The sequence below is a fragment of the Narcine bancroftii genome, chromosome 10 (assembly GCF_036971445.1).
Source record: "Narcine bancroftii isolate sNarBan1 chromosome 10, sNarBan1.hap1, whole genome shotgun sequence".
Taxonomy (NCBI): Eukaryota; Metazoa; Chordata; class Chondrichthyes; order Torpediniformes; family Narcinidae; genus Narcine; species Narcine bancroftii.
Window position 1 is genome coordinate 30034462 of NC_091478.1, and position 22427 is coordinate 30056888.

General features: G+C 40.4%; 1 protein-coding gene across 4 annotated transcripts in view; it reads left to right on the plus strand.

Annotated features, from left to right (window-relative positions):
- sh3pxd2aa (SH3 and PX domains 2Aa) overlaps positions 1 to 22427 on the plus strand; it is a 205028-nt gene that overhangs the window by 154109 nt on the left and 28492 nt on the right. For 2 of the 4 annotated variants that reach the window (XM_069900483.1, XM_069900485.1), the window contains 2 exons: positions 5823 to 5906; positions 11731 to 11848. In XM_069900483.1, coding sequence (XP_069756584.1) covers positions 5823 to 5906; positions 11731 to 11848 — 202 coding nt within the window. Of the gene's footprint in view, positions 1 to 1174; positions 1213 to 5822; positions 5907 to 11730; positions 11849 to 22427 lie in introns of those variants that run through there. The other 2 variants (XM_069900486.1, XM_069900484.1) reach the window with 2 other exon arrangements.

The window sequence follows — 22427 nt, forward strand, 5'->3', positions numbered from 1 at the left end:
GAGTTAAGTGTTTCACACAGATAATGGTAGGTGCATGGAATGCACTGCCAGCAATGGTGGTGGAGCAGATACAACAGGATCTTTTTAGTGACTATTAGATAGGTACATGGAACAGAGAAAAATGGAGGGCTATGCAGTGGGGAAAATCTAGGCAATTACTAAAGTATATTAGTTTGGCACAGGATGGTGGCCTAAGGGCCTGTGCTATACTTTAGATTTCTTTGTCCATGTTCTCCATTCTAGTTCAGCCACAGCTGTCATGTAATGACTTTAAAGGTGAAAAAGAGATGTAATCTTCTAGGAATTAAGGACTTTTGTTTTTTGGATAGAATCCAGAAGCTAAGGTTGTTTTCTTGGAACACAGGATCTTACAAATATTTAAGATTTGAAGAGTATGGACACAGTAGGTGAAGAGAAGGGTCAAGACAAACTCAAGATCATTGGCTTAAAAAATCAACAGTTAAAAAAGAGGAAAGCAATTTTTGACAAGTACTTTGCAAATGGAATTCACTTTGGAGGAGGGGGAGGTGATTGGGGGAATAGTGAAAGCAGATTCGATTGTTGTTCAGAAGGAAGCTTGAAAAAGCATCTCATAAAATTGGAATTTGTAGGGCTTTGGGGAGAAGGACTAGCTTGATTGTTTTTAAAAGCCAGGACAGATTCAGATGGTAAAATAGCCTATCATAACTCCGAGCTCCATATTTGTAGACCTTCCAGTGACGTTGCATGTACCTCTCAATCCCTCTCAGAATTCTCTATATTTCTCTAATTACATCAAACATAGAATTATTTTAAAAGCAGATGAATATAGGCCAATCTTATTCAATTTTTGTCTGAAATGCTCCCCTGATCCCAGGAGCCAATCTTTGGATTGACTCTTCACTGACTCCAATTTGAGTTGATATTTTTATTCAAATGGAGGGTAAACTGACACAATACTAAACCCTGAGGCACTCCAATAGTCATGGTCCTCCAGTTTGAAAACTAACTACAACCACTGTCTGACTCTGAGCCAGTATTCTATCCAGTTGGCTAGTTGGCCTCCTATCCCATGTACCCTAACCTTCCATACCAACATACTATGTCGGACCTTATCAAATGTTTTACTTAAAACCCATTCCTGAAACTTTTCCTGTATCTAATGTATGCCTCCTTTTTCTTTCTCTAAGACCACAAGGCACAAGATGGAATTGGGCCATTCAGCCCATCAAGGTTTGTCTGCCATGCCATCATGGCTGATTTACTATCCTTTTTAGCCCCATTCTCCTGCCTTCTCCCTGTAACCCTTTCTGATTTATGCCTCTACATCTCTTGTTGGCCAGGATTCCTCACATTCTTACCCTTTTCCCTACCAGGATCATGTAGTCCTGGACCGTTCTTATAACCTTTCAAATGACTCTCAAGGCATTTGTGATTTTACTCCAACATTGGTATCCAGTCAAATATTACTAATTCCTGCCTTATCCTGTCAAAATTACCTTGCCCCAATTTAGGATTTTAATTTGAGACCCAGTCTTAATCATAATCATTAGTTTCCCCTTGTGTTCCCCCTAAACTTTTCCCCTTTCACTCCTAACCCACGTTCTATGGTTTGTATCTCATCTACCCTCAGTGAAAAATACCTATCTACAATCCCGCTCATAATTTTAAATACCTCTATCAAATCTCCCCTTATTCTTCTACACTCCATGGAATAAAGTCCTAACCTGTTTAACCTTTCCCTGTAACTCAGTTCCTGAAGTCTGGGAAATATCCTAGTAAATCTCTGAACTCTTTCTATCTTACTAATATCTTTCCTGTAATTAGATGACCAACCAAAAATGTACACAATGCTCCAAATTTGGCCTCACCAAATTTAAGCTCATCTATTTGCTGGTCACCTGCAAGGATCTATGTACCTGAACTCCCAGTTCCCTGTACACATCAATGCCTAAGAGTTCTGTCATTATATATTGCCCTTGCACACTTCACACTAGTCAAGTTTAGACTTTGCCTGCCTTTTCCCTGCCCATATCTAGAACCCTCCACACTGACTACAGCTCCATCAATGTTAGTGTCATCTGGAAACTTAATAACTCACCCAACTACTTTATCATCCAAATAATTTATATATTATCACAAACAACGGAGGTTCCAACACCAATCCCCACAGAACACCACTGGTCATGGAGCTATAAGCCAGAAAAACACCTTTCCACCACAACCCTCTATTAGTCAGCCAAATCCAAATCTAAACTATCAACTCGCCATGTGTCCCATGCATGGAAGTAAAACACGAAAGTATGCAGAAGTCATGGTTAAAGTAAAAACACAATGCTGGGGAACCTCAACAGGTCAAACAATTTAATTTATGTAGCAAAATAAAGGTACATAACCAACAATTTGGACTTGAGCCCTTTCTCAAGGTATAAAGATAGCATTAACCCTTTTTTCCCTGTAATTTTTGGATCAGCCAACCATTTGACAAAAATGTCTTACTAAAATCTACATAGGCAGCATCCACTGCCCCACTCTCATCAGCCAACTACTTTTTGTCATCACCTCAAAAAACTCAACCAAATTTGAAAAATGTGTTCTTTCCCACAGAAAGCCACACTGACTGTCCCAAATGTGACCCTGGAATTCCAAATATTCATAAATCCTATCCCTTAATATCCTTGAAAATAATTTACCGGCACTGATATGAAGTTCACAGGCCTATAATTTTCTGGACTATCCTTGTTTCCCTTCAAGAACAAAGGTACAACATTGGCTACTCTCCAGTCCCTCTGAGCTTTCACTTGTTGCTAATGAGGATACAAAGATTTTGATGAAGGCCCTAGGTTACAGGATACTGTTCATCAATCTCACTGCCCATGGGAAGAAGCTATTTCCCAGCCTGGTAGTCCTGATTTTGATGCCCAGTACCATCTCTTTGATGGTAGTTGGTCAAAGATACTGTGTGCTAGATGGAAAGGGTTGTCAATAATTCTTTGAGCCCTATTTAATGTATGCTCCTGGTGAATGTCATCAATGGAGGAAAGGGAGACCCTAATTATCTTCTTGGCCTTTTTAATGATTCTCTGTATTGACTTCCAGTCCAAGGCTTTGAAGCCACCATACCACACAATGATGCAGTCAGATAGGACCCTCTCAATTGTGTCCCTGTAAAATGCCAGTAGCCTGACCCTCCTCAACCTCATTAGGAAGAGTAGGAGTTGCTGCACCTTCCTGGCCAATGAGGAAGTATTGTAGGTCCAGGATAGGATGTTCTTTATATGTACACCAAGAAACTTTGTGCTCTCCATGTCAGAACCATTGATCTTCACTGGAGAATTATCAACCTTTGTCCCTTTTTCAACCACTTCTTCTGGCAGCTTTTTCCATATATGCACCACACTTTGTGTGAAAAAGGTTCCCCTTCGGTCTATTTTAATTCCCCCATCTTAAATCTATAATTTTTTGTTTTAGCTTCATCTACTCTGAGGAAAAATACTATCTATGATCCTCTTGATTTTATAAACCATTATAAGGTTCCCCTCTGCTCCAGGGAGTAAAGTTCTAGGTAATCTAGCCTCCATATAATTCAAGCCCCATGAGACTTGGCAACATTATTGTAAGACACAGAAGCAATTTTCAATTTAATTTTTAAAATTTAGACATACAGCCATTTTGGCCCACAAGTCTATGTTGCCCAATTTAGATCCAATTAATCTACACCTCCAGTATGTTTTGAACAGTGGAAGGAAACCAGAGCGCCTGGGGAAAACCCATGCAGACACAGAACGTACAATCTCCTTACAGACAGTGTGAATTCGAACCCTGGTCCCAATCGCTGGCACTGTAAAGGCATTGCGTTAACTGCTATGCCTACTGTGTCGCCCATTGAGTCTGCCATACCATTCTATCATGAGCTGATCCATTTTCCACCTCAGCCCCAACTCCCTGGCCTCTTCCATAACCTTTGATGTCGTGGCTAATCAAGAACCTATCACTCTCTGCCTTAAATACACCCAATGATTTGGCTTCCACAGCCATCTGTGGCATCAAATTCCACAGATTCACCAACATCTGGCTACTGTGAATGTTTTCTTTGCTGTTTCCAGCAATGACCAGCGATATGCTGCAGGATCAGTACTGGCTCCTCATATTTGACATATACCTCCTTTTACTTCACTGAAACCTCAATGTGTCTCTTCATTCAGGGTCTCCTGTTCATACCAGCCTTGCCCTTCATTCTAAAAGCAACACACTGTCCTTGAATTCTTGCTATCACATTTTTAAAAGCCTCCCACTTGTCAGATGTCCCTAAACCTGCCAGCAGCCTTTTCCAATCAACCTCTGAAAGTTCCTGTCTAACACTTTGAATGATTGGCCGTGGCCTGATTCAGACTTTTAACCTATGGCCCTCTCCTATCCTTTACCATAATTATAATTATTTAAAATCAATAGAACTTGGTCACTGGTCCCAAAGTGCTCTCCCACTGAGTGTTACTCTGGCCCAATGTTGTTTGTCAGCTGTATCAATGATCTGGATGATAATGTTGTCAATTGGATCAGCAATTTTGCAGACGAGACAAAGATTGGAGGTGTTGCAGACAGTGAGGAAGGCTTTCAAAGCTCGCAGACGGATCTGGACCAGCTGGAAAAATCGGCTGAAAAATGGCAAATGGAATTTAATGCAGACAAGTGTGAGGTGTTGCATTTTGGAAGGACAAACCAAGAAAGTTCATAAATGGTAAATGGTAGGGCACTGACGAGAGCGATAGAACACAGGGATCTTGGAATAATTTCCTGAAAATGACGTCACAGGCAAATAAGGTTGGAAAGAAAGCATATTGGCCTTCATAAATCAAAGTATTGAGTACAGGAGTTGAGAGGTTATGATGAAGTTGTACAAGACATTGGTAAAGTCAAATCTGGAGTATTGTGTGCAGTTTGGTCACCGAACCACAGGAAAGATATCTACAGGAAAGAGTGCAGAGAAGATTTACTAGGATGTTGCTTGGACTTCAGGAACAGAGTTACAGGGAAAGGTTAAACAGGTTAGGATTTTATTCCCTGGAGCCTAGAAGAATGAGGGAAGATTTGATAGCAGTATATAAAATTATGAGGGGGATAGGTAGAGTAAATGTAATCAGGCTTTTTCCACTGAGGGGAGGTGAGAGACAAACCAGAGGACATAGGTTAAGGGTGAAAGGGGAAAGGTTTTGTGGGAACATTAGGGGGACATCTTCCCACAGAGGGTAGTGGGAGTGTGGTACAAGCTGCCAGCTGAAATGGTGACTGCGGGCTGAATTTTAATTTTTAAGTTGAATTTGGACAGATACATGGATTGGAGGGATATGGAGGGCAATGGTTGGGGTACAGGTCAGTGGGACTAGGGAGAATAATAGTTCAGCATGGACTAGAAGTGCCTAAGAGACTGTTTCTGATCTATATTGTTCTATAGTTCTGTAGTCGAGCATTGCCCTTTCACTTGTCGGGCTATCTATGTATTGCCTGAGAAAACTATAATAAAAAAACCCCAACATATTCCACCCATCCAAGCTCTTAGCACAATGGCAGTCCCAGTTAAAACTCCCTAATATTACCACTTGGTGCGGAGGGAATCTGCAGCTTTTATATCTCAAGAGGCATGGTCAGACTAAAGTCTTTTTTTAGTGCAGAGAGAAGTACACAACCTACTGCAACAAGACGAACTAAATGTAATACTTCAATCCAGCAGTGTCCTTCCAGCCCTGATCCTTGTGGTTTCTATGTGAATATGTTCATCTCCTTGTTGTTAACACTTGGCTGTTTGATTTGTATGTTTTGTAATACATTTCACTCCATACTTGTAGTCACTAAGAGACGCAAAGCTCATCTGCGCCGGCTGGACCGGAGGTGGACTCTGGGAGGAATGTGTAACCGCCAGCAAAACCCAGGTGAACAAAGCCCGGCACCCTCTAAATTCATATACACGATGTCAGGTTTAATTCAATGACTGGATAGAAGGACCAAAGAGTTTGTACTTTCTCTAAAAGGCTGACTATTCCAACTTGTTGATTGTGCTTGTGGCTTCTATAATGCTCTTTGAACAGCTGTTGATATATTTTATTTGATTTTTCTCTCTTTGATTTCTCTACTGATCAGAGTGGATGCAAACAAAAAAGTTTGTTAATTTGGAAAGCTGGTAGGATAAAAAGAAAATCAATCAATAGGATAAAACTGTAGAATTTTAGTGTTGGTTCGGCAAAGAATGAGGCTAAACTTATGCCAGCAGTGGAGGAAAATTCTGAAATATTTGGTTTTTAAAAAGATTTTGTGAGTTAAGAGTTATAGAACTGAATACATGGTGATATTTTTGTCTCTGAAATCACCATGTGCAATACAGAACCAAAAGCTTGGTGTAGCTGAGAGAGAGCTATTAGTACAAACTCGATATTTCAGCAGGAAGAAATCTGGTTCGTCAAGTTCTGGTAAAGTTGAATGCTGTTAATTTTCAGCACTTTTGTGTATTGCACTGGGCCCCAGCATCTGCAGATGTCTTGTTTACCTACTGTTAATTTTCCTCATCAATGCTTATGCTCTTGTCCCATTTAAAAAAATCTATCTGATCTACAACCTCCCTCTTCAAAATTGTTAATTAAAAAAGGCATAATAAATAATAAAAGTCTGCAACTACCTGCTACAATTGCCTCCTGCTGCACTGGTTCTGCTGCTCTATACTCTGCCTGTGCCTCCATACTCAGCTTTACTTGCCCCAGGTTTCCCTCTACCTATCTGCCCCTGGGCACTTTCCACTGCCTAGAAGTTGGTCTTCTCTCCACATCTTATGAAACAGGGAAGTCTGCAGATGTGGTGATTGTCATATGATACACAAAAATGTGGAGAAAGTCAGCAGGTCATGAAGCATCGATAGGAAGCAAAGATATATAGCCAACATTTTAGGCCTGAGGCCTTTGTCAAGGTATGAGTAAAAAGCAGGCAGGCTCCTGAATAAAGGAGCACAGGCCAACAGGCAAGAGGTCACAGGTGCATTTGGATGGCAGGGCAGAAGAGAGAAATTGCTGAGAAGTGATAGGGGGAGGGGGTAGTGCTCGGAATGGAGAGGGAAGGGTGTGGGGAGCTGTAGGAAAGGAGATGGGGAAAGAGAGAGAGAGAGAGTCGGCGGGGAAGGGGGTGGGCTAACAGAAACTGGAGAAGTCGATGTTAATGCCATTTGGTTTTTGGGTTCTCAGATGGTATATTAGGTGTTATTCTTCCAATTTGGGGTGGCTTTGGTTTGGCTGTGCATGAGGCCTTCTTTCTGTGCATTTTGATCATATTCCCAAGTCCCTCCCTCCTTCATCACTTTATTTTCTCTCTCTCTCTCTCTCAAGCTCAGCCTCTGCTGCCAAGTTCTGCTATTCTCTCTTTCACATGCTGTTCAGCAAGACACGTTCTGCCCTTGCTCCCTTTGCCCTTTTTCCCATGCCGTAGCCTTTCTATGTTTCATCAAGGGAAATAAGACCTGCTCAATGAGTAAAAACTCCAAGCCGGAGAAATTCAGCAGATCAGTGTACCTAGTTTGGGTGCCTACCTTCATTTTATTATACCTTGATGAGGGGCTCAAGCCTGAAACATTGGTGATGTATCTTTATCGTTGCTAGATGAAATAAACTGTTTGACCTGCTGAATTTCTCCAGCATTGTGTTTCTACTTCGACCATGGTATCTGCAGACTTTTGTGTTTTACACCTGTTCAGTGGGATTTTGTTTTGGAAACCCTAAAGCTGTTCCAGAGCCAGTTTTAAACTGGGAATTTTGGTTTTGTTCTTCATTATTTCTGGCTCTTCATTGCCAGATGAAGCTTTTTAAGAATGAGCTATTTCACATAAAAGCAAATGGCATAACTTGTCAGGTCTTTCTCAATATTATTCACAGAAGTGATCTTTGTGTGTTTTAACAATTCCAAAATAATCAGATTTATGTAATTCAACAGCATCATTTACTTTAACACACAGCACCTGCTTTCAAATATTGGCTTCGATTTTATTTAATGTGGTGCCCTTTCTTCCCAAAGCTGCTTGGACTACAACGTGTTGAATATATTACACAGTTCAACATTTGTTAAGTCTAACTCGCTCTTATTGAATGGCAAAGCAGAATTGACGAGGCAGATGGCCTATTCCTGGTCCTATTTCTAAAAATTATTCCAGCGCTGAACTTTCATCACCATAGATTCATACAGGACAGAAACAGGCCCTACAAGCCACCACAACCATGCCCATCAATTTTGCTGATCTGTACTAATCCTATTTATGTCTATATCCTTCTATCCCATGGCTATTTAAATGCGTGCTTCTTAATATGTTTGATTCCACCAGCTCCTCCATATAAAAGATTTCCCTTTACAACAACTTCCTCTCATATCCTACCATTTCTGATACCCTTGCCATCAGAAAAATGTTTATGTTCACAAGAATTTATGATCTTAGGAGAGAGAATTTGTAGAATACCAATGAGATGGCATTTTAGAGTAGCTTGTTGATGGGCCCATGAGGGGATCGATTGTACTGGATTGGGTGCTATATAAAACACCAGAGATGATTAGAGAGCTTAAGGTAAAGGAACCATTACTGGGCTGTGATCATAATATGATTGAGTTCAATTTGAGATTTAACAAGGAGAAAGTAAAGTTAGATGTGTCAGTATTTCAGTGAGTATAAGAGTTGGGATGTTATGTTAAAGTTGTACAAGACATTGGTGAGGCTAAACTTGGAGTATTAGGTGCAGTTTTGGTCAACTAACTACAGGAAAGCTATCAATAAGATTGAAAGAATGCAGAGAATATTTACTAGGATGTTGCATACACATCAAGATCTAAGTTACAGGGAAAGTTTAAATAGGTTAGGACTTTATTCCTTAGAGCAAAGAAAAATGAGTGGAGATTTGATAGAAGTATTTAAAATTATGGGGGTATAGATAGAGTAACCGTGGATAGGCTTTATCAGCTGATGTAGGTGAGATACAAACTTGAGGACATGGATTAAGGTTGAAAGAGGAAAAGTTGAGGGGATATCACTCTTCACATAGAGTGGTGGGGGTGTGATATGAACTGCCAATTGAAGTGGTGAATGTGGGCTCAATTTTAATATTTAAGAAAAATTTGGACTGGTATGTGGATTGAAGGGGTAAGTAGGGCTATGGATGGGACAGGTCAGTGGGGCTAGGCAGGGAAATAGTTGGGCACAGACTAGAAGGATTGAAGGGCCTGTGTCTGTTCCGTAATGTTCTGTGGTGCTTTGGTTTTATGGCTGGAGTTTCTGCAAGAAATAAGGAACGTGGAGTCCAGGTATATTTAAAAAAAAAGATATTTCAATGGAAAAATGACACAACTGTGGCTGACAGGTGAAATCAAACCCAAAGTGGAAGCAAAAGGAAGGGCATGCAAGGAATCAAAAATTAGTGGCAAGAGACAGTACTGGGAAGCTTTTGAAAGTTTTCAGAAGGCAACCAAGAATGTTTTTGGGAAGGGAAAGATTAACTTTGAAAGGAAGATAGCAAAATAATATCAAAGAGTATACCAAAACCTTTTTCAGTGTATGTTCAGTGTAAAAGAGGTGAGATTAGATATAGGACTGATAGAAAATGAGGCTGGAGAAACTGTAATGGGAGACAAGAAGATGGCAGAGGAACTGAACTAGTATTTTGTATCAGTCTTCATTGTAGAAAACATTAGCTATAATCTTGAGTTTCAAGGCTGTCAGGGAAGAGAGGTGAGTGCAGTAGATAAGACTCCCAGACCAGGTGGAATGCACCCTCAGGGTCTGAAAGAAGTAGCTGTAGAGATTGTGGAGCCATTTGTAATGATCTTCCAAGAATCAATAGATTTTGGCATTGCAAAGGTCACTTTGCTATTTAAAAAGTGAGGGGGGGGGGCAAATTTTAGACCTGTCAGCCCTACATTGGTGGTTGGGAAGTTGTTGGAGTTATTTTTCAAAGATGAGGTCATGGCGTACCTGGAGGTGCCTGACAAGATAGGCCAAAGTCAGCATAGTTTCCTTACGGGAAGATCGTGCCTGACAAACCTGCAATTTTTTGAGGAGACCACAAGCAGGCTAAACAAAGGAGGTGCATGTTTGGATTTGGATTTTAAAAAGGCCTTTGACAATGTGCCGCACATTGAGACCCATGAAATTACAGGAAAGATACATGGGTAGAGCACTGTCTGAATGCTAGGAAACAGAGAGTGGGATAGCTATCGGTTGCCAGTAGTGTTATGCAGGGGTTGATGTTGGCGCTATTTATTTTTACGTTGTATATTAATAACTTGGATTGTAGATAAATGGCTTTGTGGCTAAGTTTGCAAATGATACAAAGGTAGGTGGGGGGGGGGCAAATAGTGTGGAGGAAACAGAGAAACTTCGATAGATAGAAGAACAGACAAAGAAGTGGGAAATGAAATAAAATGTTGGTAAGTGTATGGTCATGCACTTTGGTCGAAGCAATAATAGGAAAGACAATTATTTGGATGGGGGGAAATATTCAAAATTTGGAGGTGCAAAAGGACTTGGGCATCTTCGTGCAAGATAACCTCAAGGTTAACCTCCAGGTTGAGTCAGTGGTGAAGAAGGCGCATACAATGTTGGCATTCATATCTAGAGGAATAGTATATAAGAGCAGAAATGTGATGTTGAGGCTTAAAAAGGTACTGGTGAGGCCTCACCTAGAGTATGAGGTAAGCATTTAGCTCCTTATTTCATGAATGGGTGAACTGTCATTGGAAGGTTCAGAGAAGATTCACAAGGATGATTCCTGGACTGAAGGGATTAGCACGAGGTATGTTTGACAGTTCTTGGAGTATATTCCTTGGAGTTCAGAAGAACTCATCCTGTTTATAGCCCATAACCTTATCACATCAACATGGTTGCAACAGGACAGTTTGTTGTTGATATTTGCTCTATCTCCACTTCAGCGCCGTTAATAGAGACAGGGGCTTTTTGAAAGCTGGTAAAGGAACCAATTGAGGTCTACAAAACTTTGAGAGATGTAGACATGGTGAATACTGAGGAACCTTTCCCTTCAGCAAAGTATGTATAAACAGAAGTCGAGGGCTAAAATAAGAGGTAGGAAATTGAGGGAAATATTTTTCTCACAGAAGATGGTTGAAATCTGAATCACACTTCCTGAGATGGTGGAATCACAGCATCGAAAAACATTCACATGAGCAATTGAAATGTCAAGGGATTGAAGGTCAGGAGATGAGCACTCGAAAATAAGATCACTACTTGAAGCTGATACAGGCATGAAGGGGCAAAAGGCTCCATGACTCATTGCCTTTTTGACTCCTGATTAATGAGTTAGTAACAAGAGAACATCTGTTGTAAATTGGTACCAAAACTTCCATGGACACCAGGCAAAGAGGTTTCTTGAAACATAAAATTTCTGACTAGAAACAATCCATTAGTGCTTTAAATTGTTAATGGTCATTTGAAAGGATGACAGATATTAAATTAACTGAAGACAATTTCAGAAGCTGGTGTTAATGGTCTCAATGGATTTTTCTGCATTGTTAAGCCATCTGATAATTCAATTCCATTCCTTCTCTTTATTCAAAAGGTTTCTGAATTTAAATTTAAGAAAAGGAAAATTAAGTGTGAGGAAGCTCATTGAATTGTTCCTGATGCCAATAGCTTATCACCAACGTTTCCTAATGAATGATGTATTTGTGAATGAGTTTGCATATATCTGGCACTAACTTTGCTGTGATGTTTATTTATGATAGAGGAGAAGTATATCACTGTGCAGCAATACATCAACCAGAGCAAAGATGAGATTGGCTTTGAGAAAGGCGTCATGGTGGAGGTCATACAGCGGAACCTCGAAGGCTGGTGGTTTATCAGGTGAGCTTTATTTCACAGCTAAAGTGGGAGAAAAAAAATCAGTATTCTCGCTTTCCTTTTAATGACCATGTATTTTACAGTCCAGGATGATATACATAGTGAAGCAAGTTCTATTGAAGCTGTTATAAGCCTAGAATGGCCATTTTAATTAAAATGGGATTCATGGTTAAAAGTATTCAAGTGAGAGACATAGAAGATGAAAGAACAGCAACATTGACCTCTACAGCTTTCTCTATCCGGGTCATTTCAAAGGGCATTGCATTCAGTGTTGTAGTTTTGAAGTCAATAGCCTGCTGTTGTTTCTGCCTTGATGCCAGTGGTCTTTATCAGGTTGATGGAGAAACAGAGAGAGCATTGTAAGCAGCAGTATGACTGAGATGTGCAAAACTCCCATTTTTGATGACTGCCTGTTGATAATGTACAAACATTGAAAATAATATACAGCTGAGCAGAATTTGTCAGGGGTTTTTGGAAAAAAAAATCATGTTTGACTATTTACTGGTGTACTACAGGGATGTGATTAATAGCATCTATAAGGGTTTAGATGTTTTAAAAGGCATAGAGTGAGAGATAAAAGAAAGGGGGTGGGGAGTAGTATTACTGGTCATGGATAGTATCACAGCTCCAGAAAGGAAGAACACTGTAGAAGGATTGTCGACTGAGTTGGTCTGGGTGGAAGTCAGAAACAGGAGCTGTTTGAGAGTAGTCTGTAGGCCCCCAAATAGCCCTCGGGTCACTTAGAAATGGTGCAGAAATTACAGGGTTATTGTTATGAGAGTCTTCAACTTTCCAAATATTGATTGGCATTCCTGACTGCAAGAGGGATAGATATGGCAGAATTTGTCAGGTGTGTCCAAGAAGGATTCCTGACCCAGTATGTGGGCCAGCCAACTAGAGGAGAGGCCATACTGGAGACAGACATTTTGATGACAGTGACTGCAACTCCCTGAGCTTTAGCATAGTTATGAACAAGGATAAGAGCAGACAAAATGGTAAAGCATTTAATTGAGGAAGGACTAATTACAATAGGATTAGGCAGGAACTGGGGAGAGTAAATTGGGAACATGTGTTTTCGGGAAAGGCATAGAAGAAATGTGGAGGATGTTTAGGAGTAATTTGCGGCAGATTTTGTATAGGTTTCTCCCCCTGAGACAGGGAAGAGATGGTAGGATAAAGGAGCTGTAGTTAACAAAAGAGGTGAGGTAGCTAGTTAAGAGGGAGAAGGAAGCAAAAGACAGGAAGGGCTCATGAGAATTATAGGTAGCCAGGAAGGAACTTGGGAGAGGTTAACGGGGGCATGAAAAGGCCTTAGCAAGTAGGATTAAGAAAGCCCCAAGGCATTCTATACTTGCATGAAAAGCAGAAGGATAATGAGAATGAATGAAGGTGGGGCCACTTAAGGAATAAGGAGGTAACAAGGGTCTGGAGACGGAGGAGCTTAGGGAGGTCCTAAATGAATTCTTTGCTTCAGTATTCACTAGAGAGAGGGACCTTGGTTGAGGTGAGTCAAAATAGAACAAACCTATATGCTGACCATGTTGAGATGAAGAAAGAGGAATTGCTGGACCATATTAAAAACATTACCTTTGATAAGTTCCTAGGACTGGACGAGATATACCCAAGGTTGCTACAGGAAGCGAGGGAAGAGGATACTGGGGCATTGACACTGATTTTGGCATCATTGCCACGTTGGAGGTTCTGGAGGTTAGGAGAAAGGCAAATTTAAATTCTCTCTCTTAACTTTTATGTTTAAAAAAGGTAATAGGGAGAATCCTGGATATCATGGACCAGTGAGTATTATATCAGTGGTGTGCAAACTATTGCCCACAATCTTAGGGACAGGATGAAGTTTGAGTTTTTAGAGAAGCATAGTCATCTCATGGATAGTATGGTTTTGTGAGGGTCAGTTTGTGACTCATTAGCCTAACTGAGGTTTTTGAGGAGGTAACAAAAGAAATTGCTGAAGGTAGGGTGGTAAATGTGTATATGGATTTTAGTAAGGCATTTGACAGGTTCCCCCTTGGTAGACACATTCAGAAAGTCATGAGGCATGGGATCCATGGATCCTTGGTTATATGGATTCAGAATTGGCTAGCCTGCAGAAAGCAGAGGGTAGTAGTGATTGGAATGTATTCTGCAAAGAGGTCAGTGACTAGTGGCATTCCTTAGGGATCTGTCCTGGGACCCCTGCTCTTATTTATATTTATAAATTACCTTGACAAAGAAGTAGAGGGATGGGTCAATAACTTTTCAGATGACATGAAGGTTGGAGGTGATGTAGATAGTGTAGAAGGTTGTTATAGATTGCAACAGTATATAAGCAGGATGCAAAGTTGGGTGGAAAAGTGTCAGATAGTGTTCAAACAGGATAAGTGTGAATGATGCATTTGGAAGGTTAAAGTTGAAGGAAGAGTACATGGATCATGGTAGGATTCTTAACAGTATGGATTTGGAGGTCCAAATCCATAGATCTCTCAAAGTTGCTGTGCAGGTTGATAGAATGTGAGGGCTTATGATATGCTGGCCTTCATTAGTTGGAATTGAGTTCAAGAGTTGTGAGATAATGTTGGAGCTCTATAAAACTCTGCTTTGACCACACTTGGAATGTTAGGTTCAGTTCTGGTCGCCTCTTTAAAGGAAGGATGTGGAAACTATAAAGGGGATCAGCCTGGATTTGGAGAATGTGTCTTATGAGGCAAGATTAGCAGAGCTGGGGCTTTTCTCTTTGGAGTGGATGAGTTGTGACTTCATGGAGGTCTACAAGATTATGAGAGGCCTAGATAAGGAAGACAGCCAGAGTCTTTTTCCCAGGGCAGGAGTAGCAAACACCAATGGGCATCTCTATAAAGGAAGGGAGGAAAGTTTAGGGGAGATGTCAGGGGTAAGTTTTGTGTTTTTTTTTTATACACAGAGTTATGGGTGCCTAGAGTGCATTGCCAGGGTTGGTGGTGGAGATTATTACAATAGGGACATTTAAAAGACTTTTAGAGAGGGAGGTAGAGTTATGGTGATGGGACAGTTTAGTTTTTTTTTAAAGTCTGTTTATATATCATGTGTCGAAAACCCTATACTGTGCTGTAATATTCTATAGTTTATGTCAGAGGAAGTTGTTTAATTTGATTTTCAGAAAAATTTGTAAAAAGACCTTTGCAGGAGGTTGTTCAACAAGATTTGTGCACATGGATTTAGATCAGAGAAGAATACAGCACAGGAACAAACCCTTTGTCTTGCCACATGTGAATTGACTATTGATGCCAATCTGAGTAATACCATCTGCCTGTGTGTAGTCTGTATCCCTTAATTTCCTGCCTGTTTTTTTTTCACTTTTTTTATTTTTCACACCATAAATCACATTAACCATGATACACACTTTTTCCTTTTCACACATATACAGTGCCATTTTCTCCCCCCCCCTCCCATCCCACCCTCCCTACCTCCCCCCTCCCGTCCATTTAAGGTACAAAATCTAGGATACATTAAACCCGTCAAACAATGTTGTCATTCAATAAAAATACACCAGAAATTCCACTGAGTCCATTCTTTTCATTTCCTTCTCCTTCCGTTAACTTAGGTAGTGATTGTCGCCGGTAGGTTTTCGCTATTGTGTTTCATGTAAGGCTCCCATATTTGTTCAAATATTTCAATATTATTTCTTAAACTATATGTTATTTTTTCTAATGGAATACATTTATTCATTTCTATATACCATTGTTGTATTTTCAAATTATCTTCCGATTTCCAGGTTGACATAATACATTTTTTTGCTACGGCTAGAGCTATCTTAACAAATCTTTTTTGTGCATCCTCCAAATCAATTCCAAATTCTTTGTTTTTTATGTTACTTAGGAGGAAGATCTCTGGATTCTTTGGTATATTGTTTTCTGTTACTTTATTTAATATCTGATTTAGATCTTCCCATAATTTTTCTACTTTCTCACATGTCCAGATTGCATGAATTGTTGAATTTCCTGCCTGTTCATGTGTCCTGTATAATTTGCTTCTTAAAAGTTGTGATCATATCTGCTTCCACCACCTCTCTTGGCAATGTGTTGCAGATGCCTACCATTCTGTGTTCAAATAGCTATTTGCCTTGCCAATCTCCTTTGAAATTCATCCGCCTGACCATAAATATTTCTTCTGCGGTATATGACATTTCCAAGTTGGGAAAAATAATTAACTAGTGACCTTTTCAACCCCCTTCATAATTTTATAAACTTCTTTCAGGTTACCCTTCAGCCTCTGACACTGAAGAAGAAACGATCCAAGTTTGCCCAACCTCTTGTAGCAGTACATTCCAATCCAGAGAACATCATTTGCACCCTCTCTAGAATCTCCACGTTTTTCCTATAGTCTGGTAATAAGTGAATTGAATGACACATTGTACACATATGCCCAAAAATACTTGCTTCAGCTGAACAGGTAAAGAAAGTCTGTAACAGTAAACTAATTGGAATTAAATTAAGAGACAATTAGATAGACAGTAAATATTGACAGAAATCCGAAGTACAAAAAAGTGACTTGCAATAGTGCAAACAGTCCATGATTAGTGTACCAAGGGTAAGTTCAAGAGCTTGATAACTATTGAACTCGTTATTGAACATCGAGATGCTGGTTTTCAAGCTTCTATACCTTTTGCCCGAAGATAGCAGTGAGAAGAGGCTGTGTAATGGTGGTGCTTAATGATGCTGGCTGCCTTCTGGAGGCAGCACCTCACTTAGATATCTGCAGTGGCTCCCAGAACTGCACGCAATACGACAAAAAATGGCTAAATCCATTTTGTACAGCTGCAACACAACTTGCCAATTTTTCTATTTAATGCCCTGAGTAATAAAGGCAAGGATGCCGTACACCTTCTTGAAGTATGACAAGATAGTGAAGTCAGGATGATTTCCTGAAGGGAAAAATCTTGCCTGGCAAACCTACTGCAATTTTTTGAGGGGATCACAAACAGGCCAGACAAAGATCATGCAGTGGATGTTGTATATTTGGACTTTGAAAAGGCCTTTGACAAGGTGCTCACACTGAGGCTGCTTACAAGATGAGAGCATGTGGACTTACAGGAAAGATACTGGTATGGGTAGATCACTGACTGGCAGGAAACAGAGTGGGAATTAACAAATCCATTTCTGGTTGGGTACTGGTTACCAGTGGTGTTCTGCAGGGGCCACTTACTTTTATGTTGTTTGTTAATGATTTGGATTGAAGAATAAATGGCTTTGTGGTGAAGTTTGCAGATGATACAAAGATAGGTGGAAAACAGAGAGGCTGCAAAGAGATTAAGAGAATGGGCAGAGAAGTTAAATACAATGTTGGAAAGTTTATGGTCGTACACTTTCAAGACAAGTTTATTATCATCTGATTGTAAAATCCAAGGAAACGTTATCTCCAGTCCTCAGTGCAAAACATATAGACACACAACCAGACATACAGACAAATATTACATATGCAGGACAAGCATTCATATACGGTATGAGAGTCTTGGATGGTTAGTGTGAGCAGTTCCTTTGGTCATTCAGCATTCTTACTGCCCATGACATGAAGCTGTTTCTCAGCCTGGTGGTGCTGGCTCTGATACTCCTGTATCTTTTCCCCGACGGAGCAGCTGAAAGATGTTGTGTGCGGGGTGGAAGGGGTCCTCAACGATTTTGCAATACGAATGCCAACATTGCATTTGCCTTCTTCACCAAGTTAAGGGTCCTTAACTGAGTCTCTGATTGAGTTTGTTGTTTAGAATTCTGATGGTAGAGGGGAAGCAACTGTTAATGAATCAGTTGTAAGAGTCCTGTTGCACATATACCTCTTTCCTGATAGCAGTAGTGAGAACAGAACATGTTCTGGGTGGTGTGGATCCCTGATGCTCTTCAACAGCAGGGTTCCATGTAGATTTGATAGTGGGGAGAGTTTTTCCTGTGATGTACTGGGCTGAGTCCACTTCCTTTTGCAGGGCTTTCTGCTCAGAGGTATTGGTGCTCCCATACCAGGCCGTTATACAGCCGGTCAGCACACTTTACACTACACATGTGTAAACCTTTTCCAAGGTTTTCAATGTCATATCAAACCTCCACAAACTCCTGAGAAAATAAATGAGCTTACGTGCCTTCTTCACTATAACATTAGTGTGTGGGTCCAGTAAAGGTCTTCCGAGATAGTGACTCCCAGGAATTTAAATGTGCTCATCCTCTCCACCTCTGATCCCCCAATGATCACTGTATCGTATACCTCTGTTTTTTTCCTCCTAAAGTCCAAAATTAGCTCATTATTTTTGGTGACATTGAGTGCGAGGTTGTTGTTAGTACACCATTTAGCCAAGTGTTCACTCTCCCTCCTGTATGTTGACTCATTGCCCCTTTTTATACAACCCACTACCATGGTATCATTGGTAAATTTTGTTGATGGTATTGTTGTTGTAATGAGCCTCGCAGCCAGAGGTATAAAGTGAGTAGAGCAGGAGCTAAATATCAGCCCTGTGGTGCTCCAGTACTGATGGAGATTGTGGAGGAGATTTTATTGCCAGTCTATACTGAGAAGGGTCTGGAGGTGAGAAAATCCAGGATCCATTTACCTGGTGGGGTATTGAGGCCCAGGTCTTGGAGTCGGCTGACTAGTTTTGAGGAGTTGATGGTGTTGAATGATGAACTGTAGTCGATAAAGAACACCCTGATGTATTCATCTTTGTTGACCAGATATTATATCATTGTAGATGTGAGTGCCACTGGTTGGTGGTCATTTAGGCAGGTTACCTCTCTCTTCTTGGATAATTGAAACTTGTAGGTACCATGCACTGCCAGAGTGGGATATTGAGGATATCTGTGGAGACATTGGCAATTTGGTTGGCACAGGTTTTTGGTACTTGACCAGGTACTCCCATCAGGGCTGGATGCTTTCCTTGGATTCACTCTCCTGAAGGAAGCCCACATGTCCTCCTCGGATACTTTCAGAAGAGGATCATTAAGAGATATGGGGGTAAGAGTGGGTCTTCTTTGTTCTGGTGGTCATATCGGGTGTAGAATTCATTGAGTCCATCTGGGAATGCAGCTTTGCTGTCTCCAATTGCACTGAATTTGATCTTGCAGCAGTTATGTTATTTAGATCCTGCTTCAGCTGATGGGTATCCTTTGTTGTTTCCATTCTCATCCAGTATCTTCACTTTGCTTAGGAAATGGCTTTCTGTAGGACATACCTGGTCCTTGAACAGTGTTTTTGACTTAAATGCTGTGATTTGGCTCTCATTAGGTTCCGGATTTCTAGTCAGGTCTTTGGCACAGAGTCTGGCCCTCTGGCTAAGAAAGGGAGGGAGAAGAAGAGACGAGCTGTAGTGTTGGAAGATTCCATAGTTGGGGGGCAGATAAGAAGTTCTGTGGAAGAGATCAAGAATCTTGGATGTTATATTGCCTCCCAGATGCCAGGGTCAGAGATATCTCAGATCATGATATTCTCAAGAGGGAGGGTGAGCATCCAGATGGATCCATGTAGGGACCAATAATAATAATAATATGGGCAGGAAAGGTGATGAGGTCTTGCAAAGAGAGCTCAGGGAGTTTGGAGTGAAGCTGAAGGACAGGACCTCTAGGATTGTGATCTGAACATTGCTACCTGTGCCACGTGGTAGTGAGGTTAGAAATAGGAGGATGATGCAGCTTGACATGTGGATAAAGACATTGTGCAGGAGGGAGGGCTTCAGGTTTCTGGGTCATTGGACTCTTTCAGGAATGGTGGGACCTGTACTGGCAGGATGGTTTGCATCTGAACTGGAGGAGAGACTAATATCCTTGCAGGAAGCATTGCTTGTGCTGCTCAGGTTTGGGAGTGGGGTGGGGGGCGGGGGGGAGGCGGGAGGTGTTAAACTAGATTGATGTTTAGGGAGAAAGGCAGATAGTGGGGGAGGTAAATTATCATGTTAAAAATACATGTAGAGATAGAAATCAAGGGATTGTGCATGGTGGAAATAATGTTCTCAGATACATCTATTTCAATGCAAGGAGTATTGCAGGAGAGGCAGATGAGCTGGATAGATCATGGATTGGCTCGTGGAATTATGATACAAGGCCGTCAGTGAAACTTGGTGGCAGGAGGGGAAGGACTGGCAGCTCAATGTTCTGGGATTCTGTTGTTTTCAGATAGAGTGGGAGGGATGAAAGGGGGAGAAGTGGCATTGCTTGTCAGGGAAAATATCACAGCTGTTTGCAGACTGGACAGACCAGAGGGCTTGCCTCCTGAGGCTATATGAATGGAGCTGAGGAACCAGAAATGTATTACCACATTATGGTGTTGTATTGTGGACCACCCAATAGTCAGAGAAAATTGGAGGAGCAAAACTGTAGAGAGATAGCAGACCGATGGAAGAAAAGATGGTTGTGATAATAGGAGATTTTAATTTTTAAGATATTGACTGGGACTCCCATACTGTAAAAGGGCTGGATGGTTTAGAGTTTGTCAAATGTGTTCAGGAAAGTTTTCTAAATCAAGATATCGAGGTACCAAGTAGAAAGAGTGCAATACAGGCAGTCTCCGGGTTAAAATCTAGTTCCATTATCTTTAACTTGAATTTAACTTGTATTTAAGTTGGAACAAGTACATACGGTTCTTATTTAGCGTGAGTTAGTCAAATGTTTATCTTAGTATGTAGCAAATATGGTTTATATTTTACCTTAATATGCATGTAAAACACTTAAACACTTTCAAATACACTACAGCAACTTAAATATAATAATACAGTACATAATTGGATGATGTAGGATGGGGGGGTCTCCAAAATGGTCGATATCGACCCCTGAGGGGGTCAATGGGACTATCCAAGGGGTTGAAAAATGGAAGGGGATTGATAAAAGCCGAGGGTCGATTGAACTTTTGAGGTGGTAAGAATTGTAGAACCTGACATCCCCGTTCCTGCCATGGGCCCAAGGTCACTGCTCCTGCTGGGAGTCCAATGTCCTCAGGTGTTGTTCAATGGTTTGAAAACTCCTTCTATGGTTTGGATAGTGCAGGGAGCCCGATCGCAGCGGGGACAGCAATAACTTTCAACACAACCACTTCACTCTATACCACAGCTCAGTGCCTATGTTTCAAATATTTTAAATTAGAGTCTTGCAAAGTATTATGAGGTGGTTTAAATAGCAACAATAAAAGTGTTAGCGTTGCAAATTTAAAACTGCGGGTTAAAAAGAGTATTGTACAGCATATTGTACAACCAACCGACTTGTTGGTTCGTAAATGTGAATTGTTCGTAAATTGGACATTTTAAACCGGGGACTGCCTGTACTGAATTTCTTATAATGAGACAGGACAGGTGGCAGAAGTATGCGTAGGGGAACACTTTGGGTTCAGTGATTATAATGCCATTCATTTTCTTTCTTTTTAAAATATCTATTGATATTTATTCAATAGAAAAAAAATGAACAGTACAATTATGATGTTTGCTACAGAACTAGTAAAAAATTACAATAATGATCATATGTAGAAATTCAGAAATACAATAGCACAAACATAATGATACAATAGAACCGAACAAAAAAGAAAAAATTAAACCCCTTCCCATAAGCAAGGTTGAAGGTTAACATTTAAAAAAAAATTCAAATGGCATAATCTTGCAGAGGGACAGCATCTTGCCAAAATTTCAAATCAACACTAACTCTTAAGGCTATGATTTAAGTCCATAAACGAGCCCCATATCATTTTGGAATTTGATATTTGAATCAATGACAGCATATCTACTTTTTTCCAGTTATTAGCAAGGCATAATATCCTTAGCCATTGTGCATGTGTAGGTAAAATATTGTCTTTCATTTCATCAAAATTGCACGTCTGGCCATTAATGAAGAAAAGGATAAAATGTGACATTGAATTGAAATTTGTATAGCATCATTCCATAAAGAGCTAGTAAAGAGTTAGGTTCCAATTGTAATTTAAAAATAACCAATAGAATTTGAAAGACTTCCTTCCAAAATTTTTTTAAGCTCGGGCAGAACCAGAACACATGAATTAAACAGGCATCACCTGTTTTACATTTGTCACATCGAGGATTTATGCCTGGATAAAAACGAGACAGTTTAATTTTAGACATATATGCTCTATGAACCACTTTAAATGCAACAGACAATGCCGTGCTCAAAAGGATCAGTTTAAGAATACCATTCCACATCTCATTGGTCATTAAAAGGTTCAAATCTTGCTCCCAGGCATTCTTGATTTTAATTAGAGGCTTGTCTTAAATTAGCCACTTTGTCATAAATAAGAGGTATGCAGCCTTTATAAGGAGGTTGTAGTTTAAAGAATGAATGCTATTTGTTTCAACATAATTATGGATAAGGATAGGTCTGGTCTTTTGGTTGAGATTCTAAAATCGGAGAAGGACAATTTTGAGTAAATGAGAAAGGATCTACAAAGTATGGATTGAGCTGGTTGTTTCCTGGCAAGGATGTGTTTGGCAAGAGGGAGGCCTTCAAAGGTGAAATTTTGAGAGTACATTGTTTGTATGAACCTGTAAGGACTAAAAGTTAACAGGCATAATGAACCTTGGTTTTGAGGGATATTGGGGATCTAGTTAAGAAGAAGAGAGGGGTACAGGTAGTCCTCGACTTAC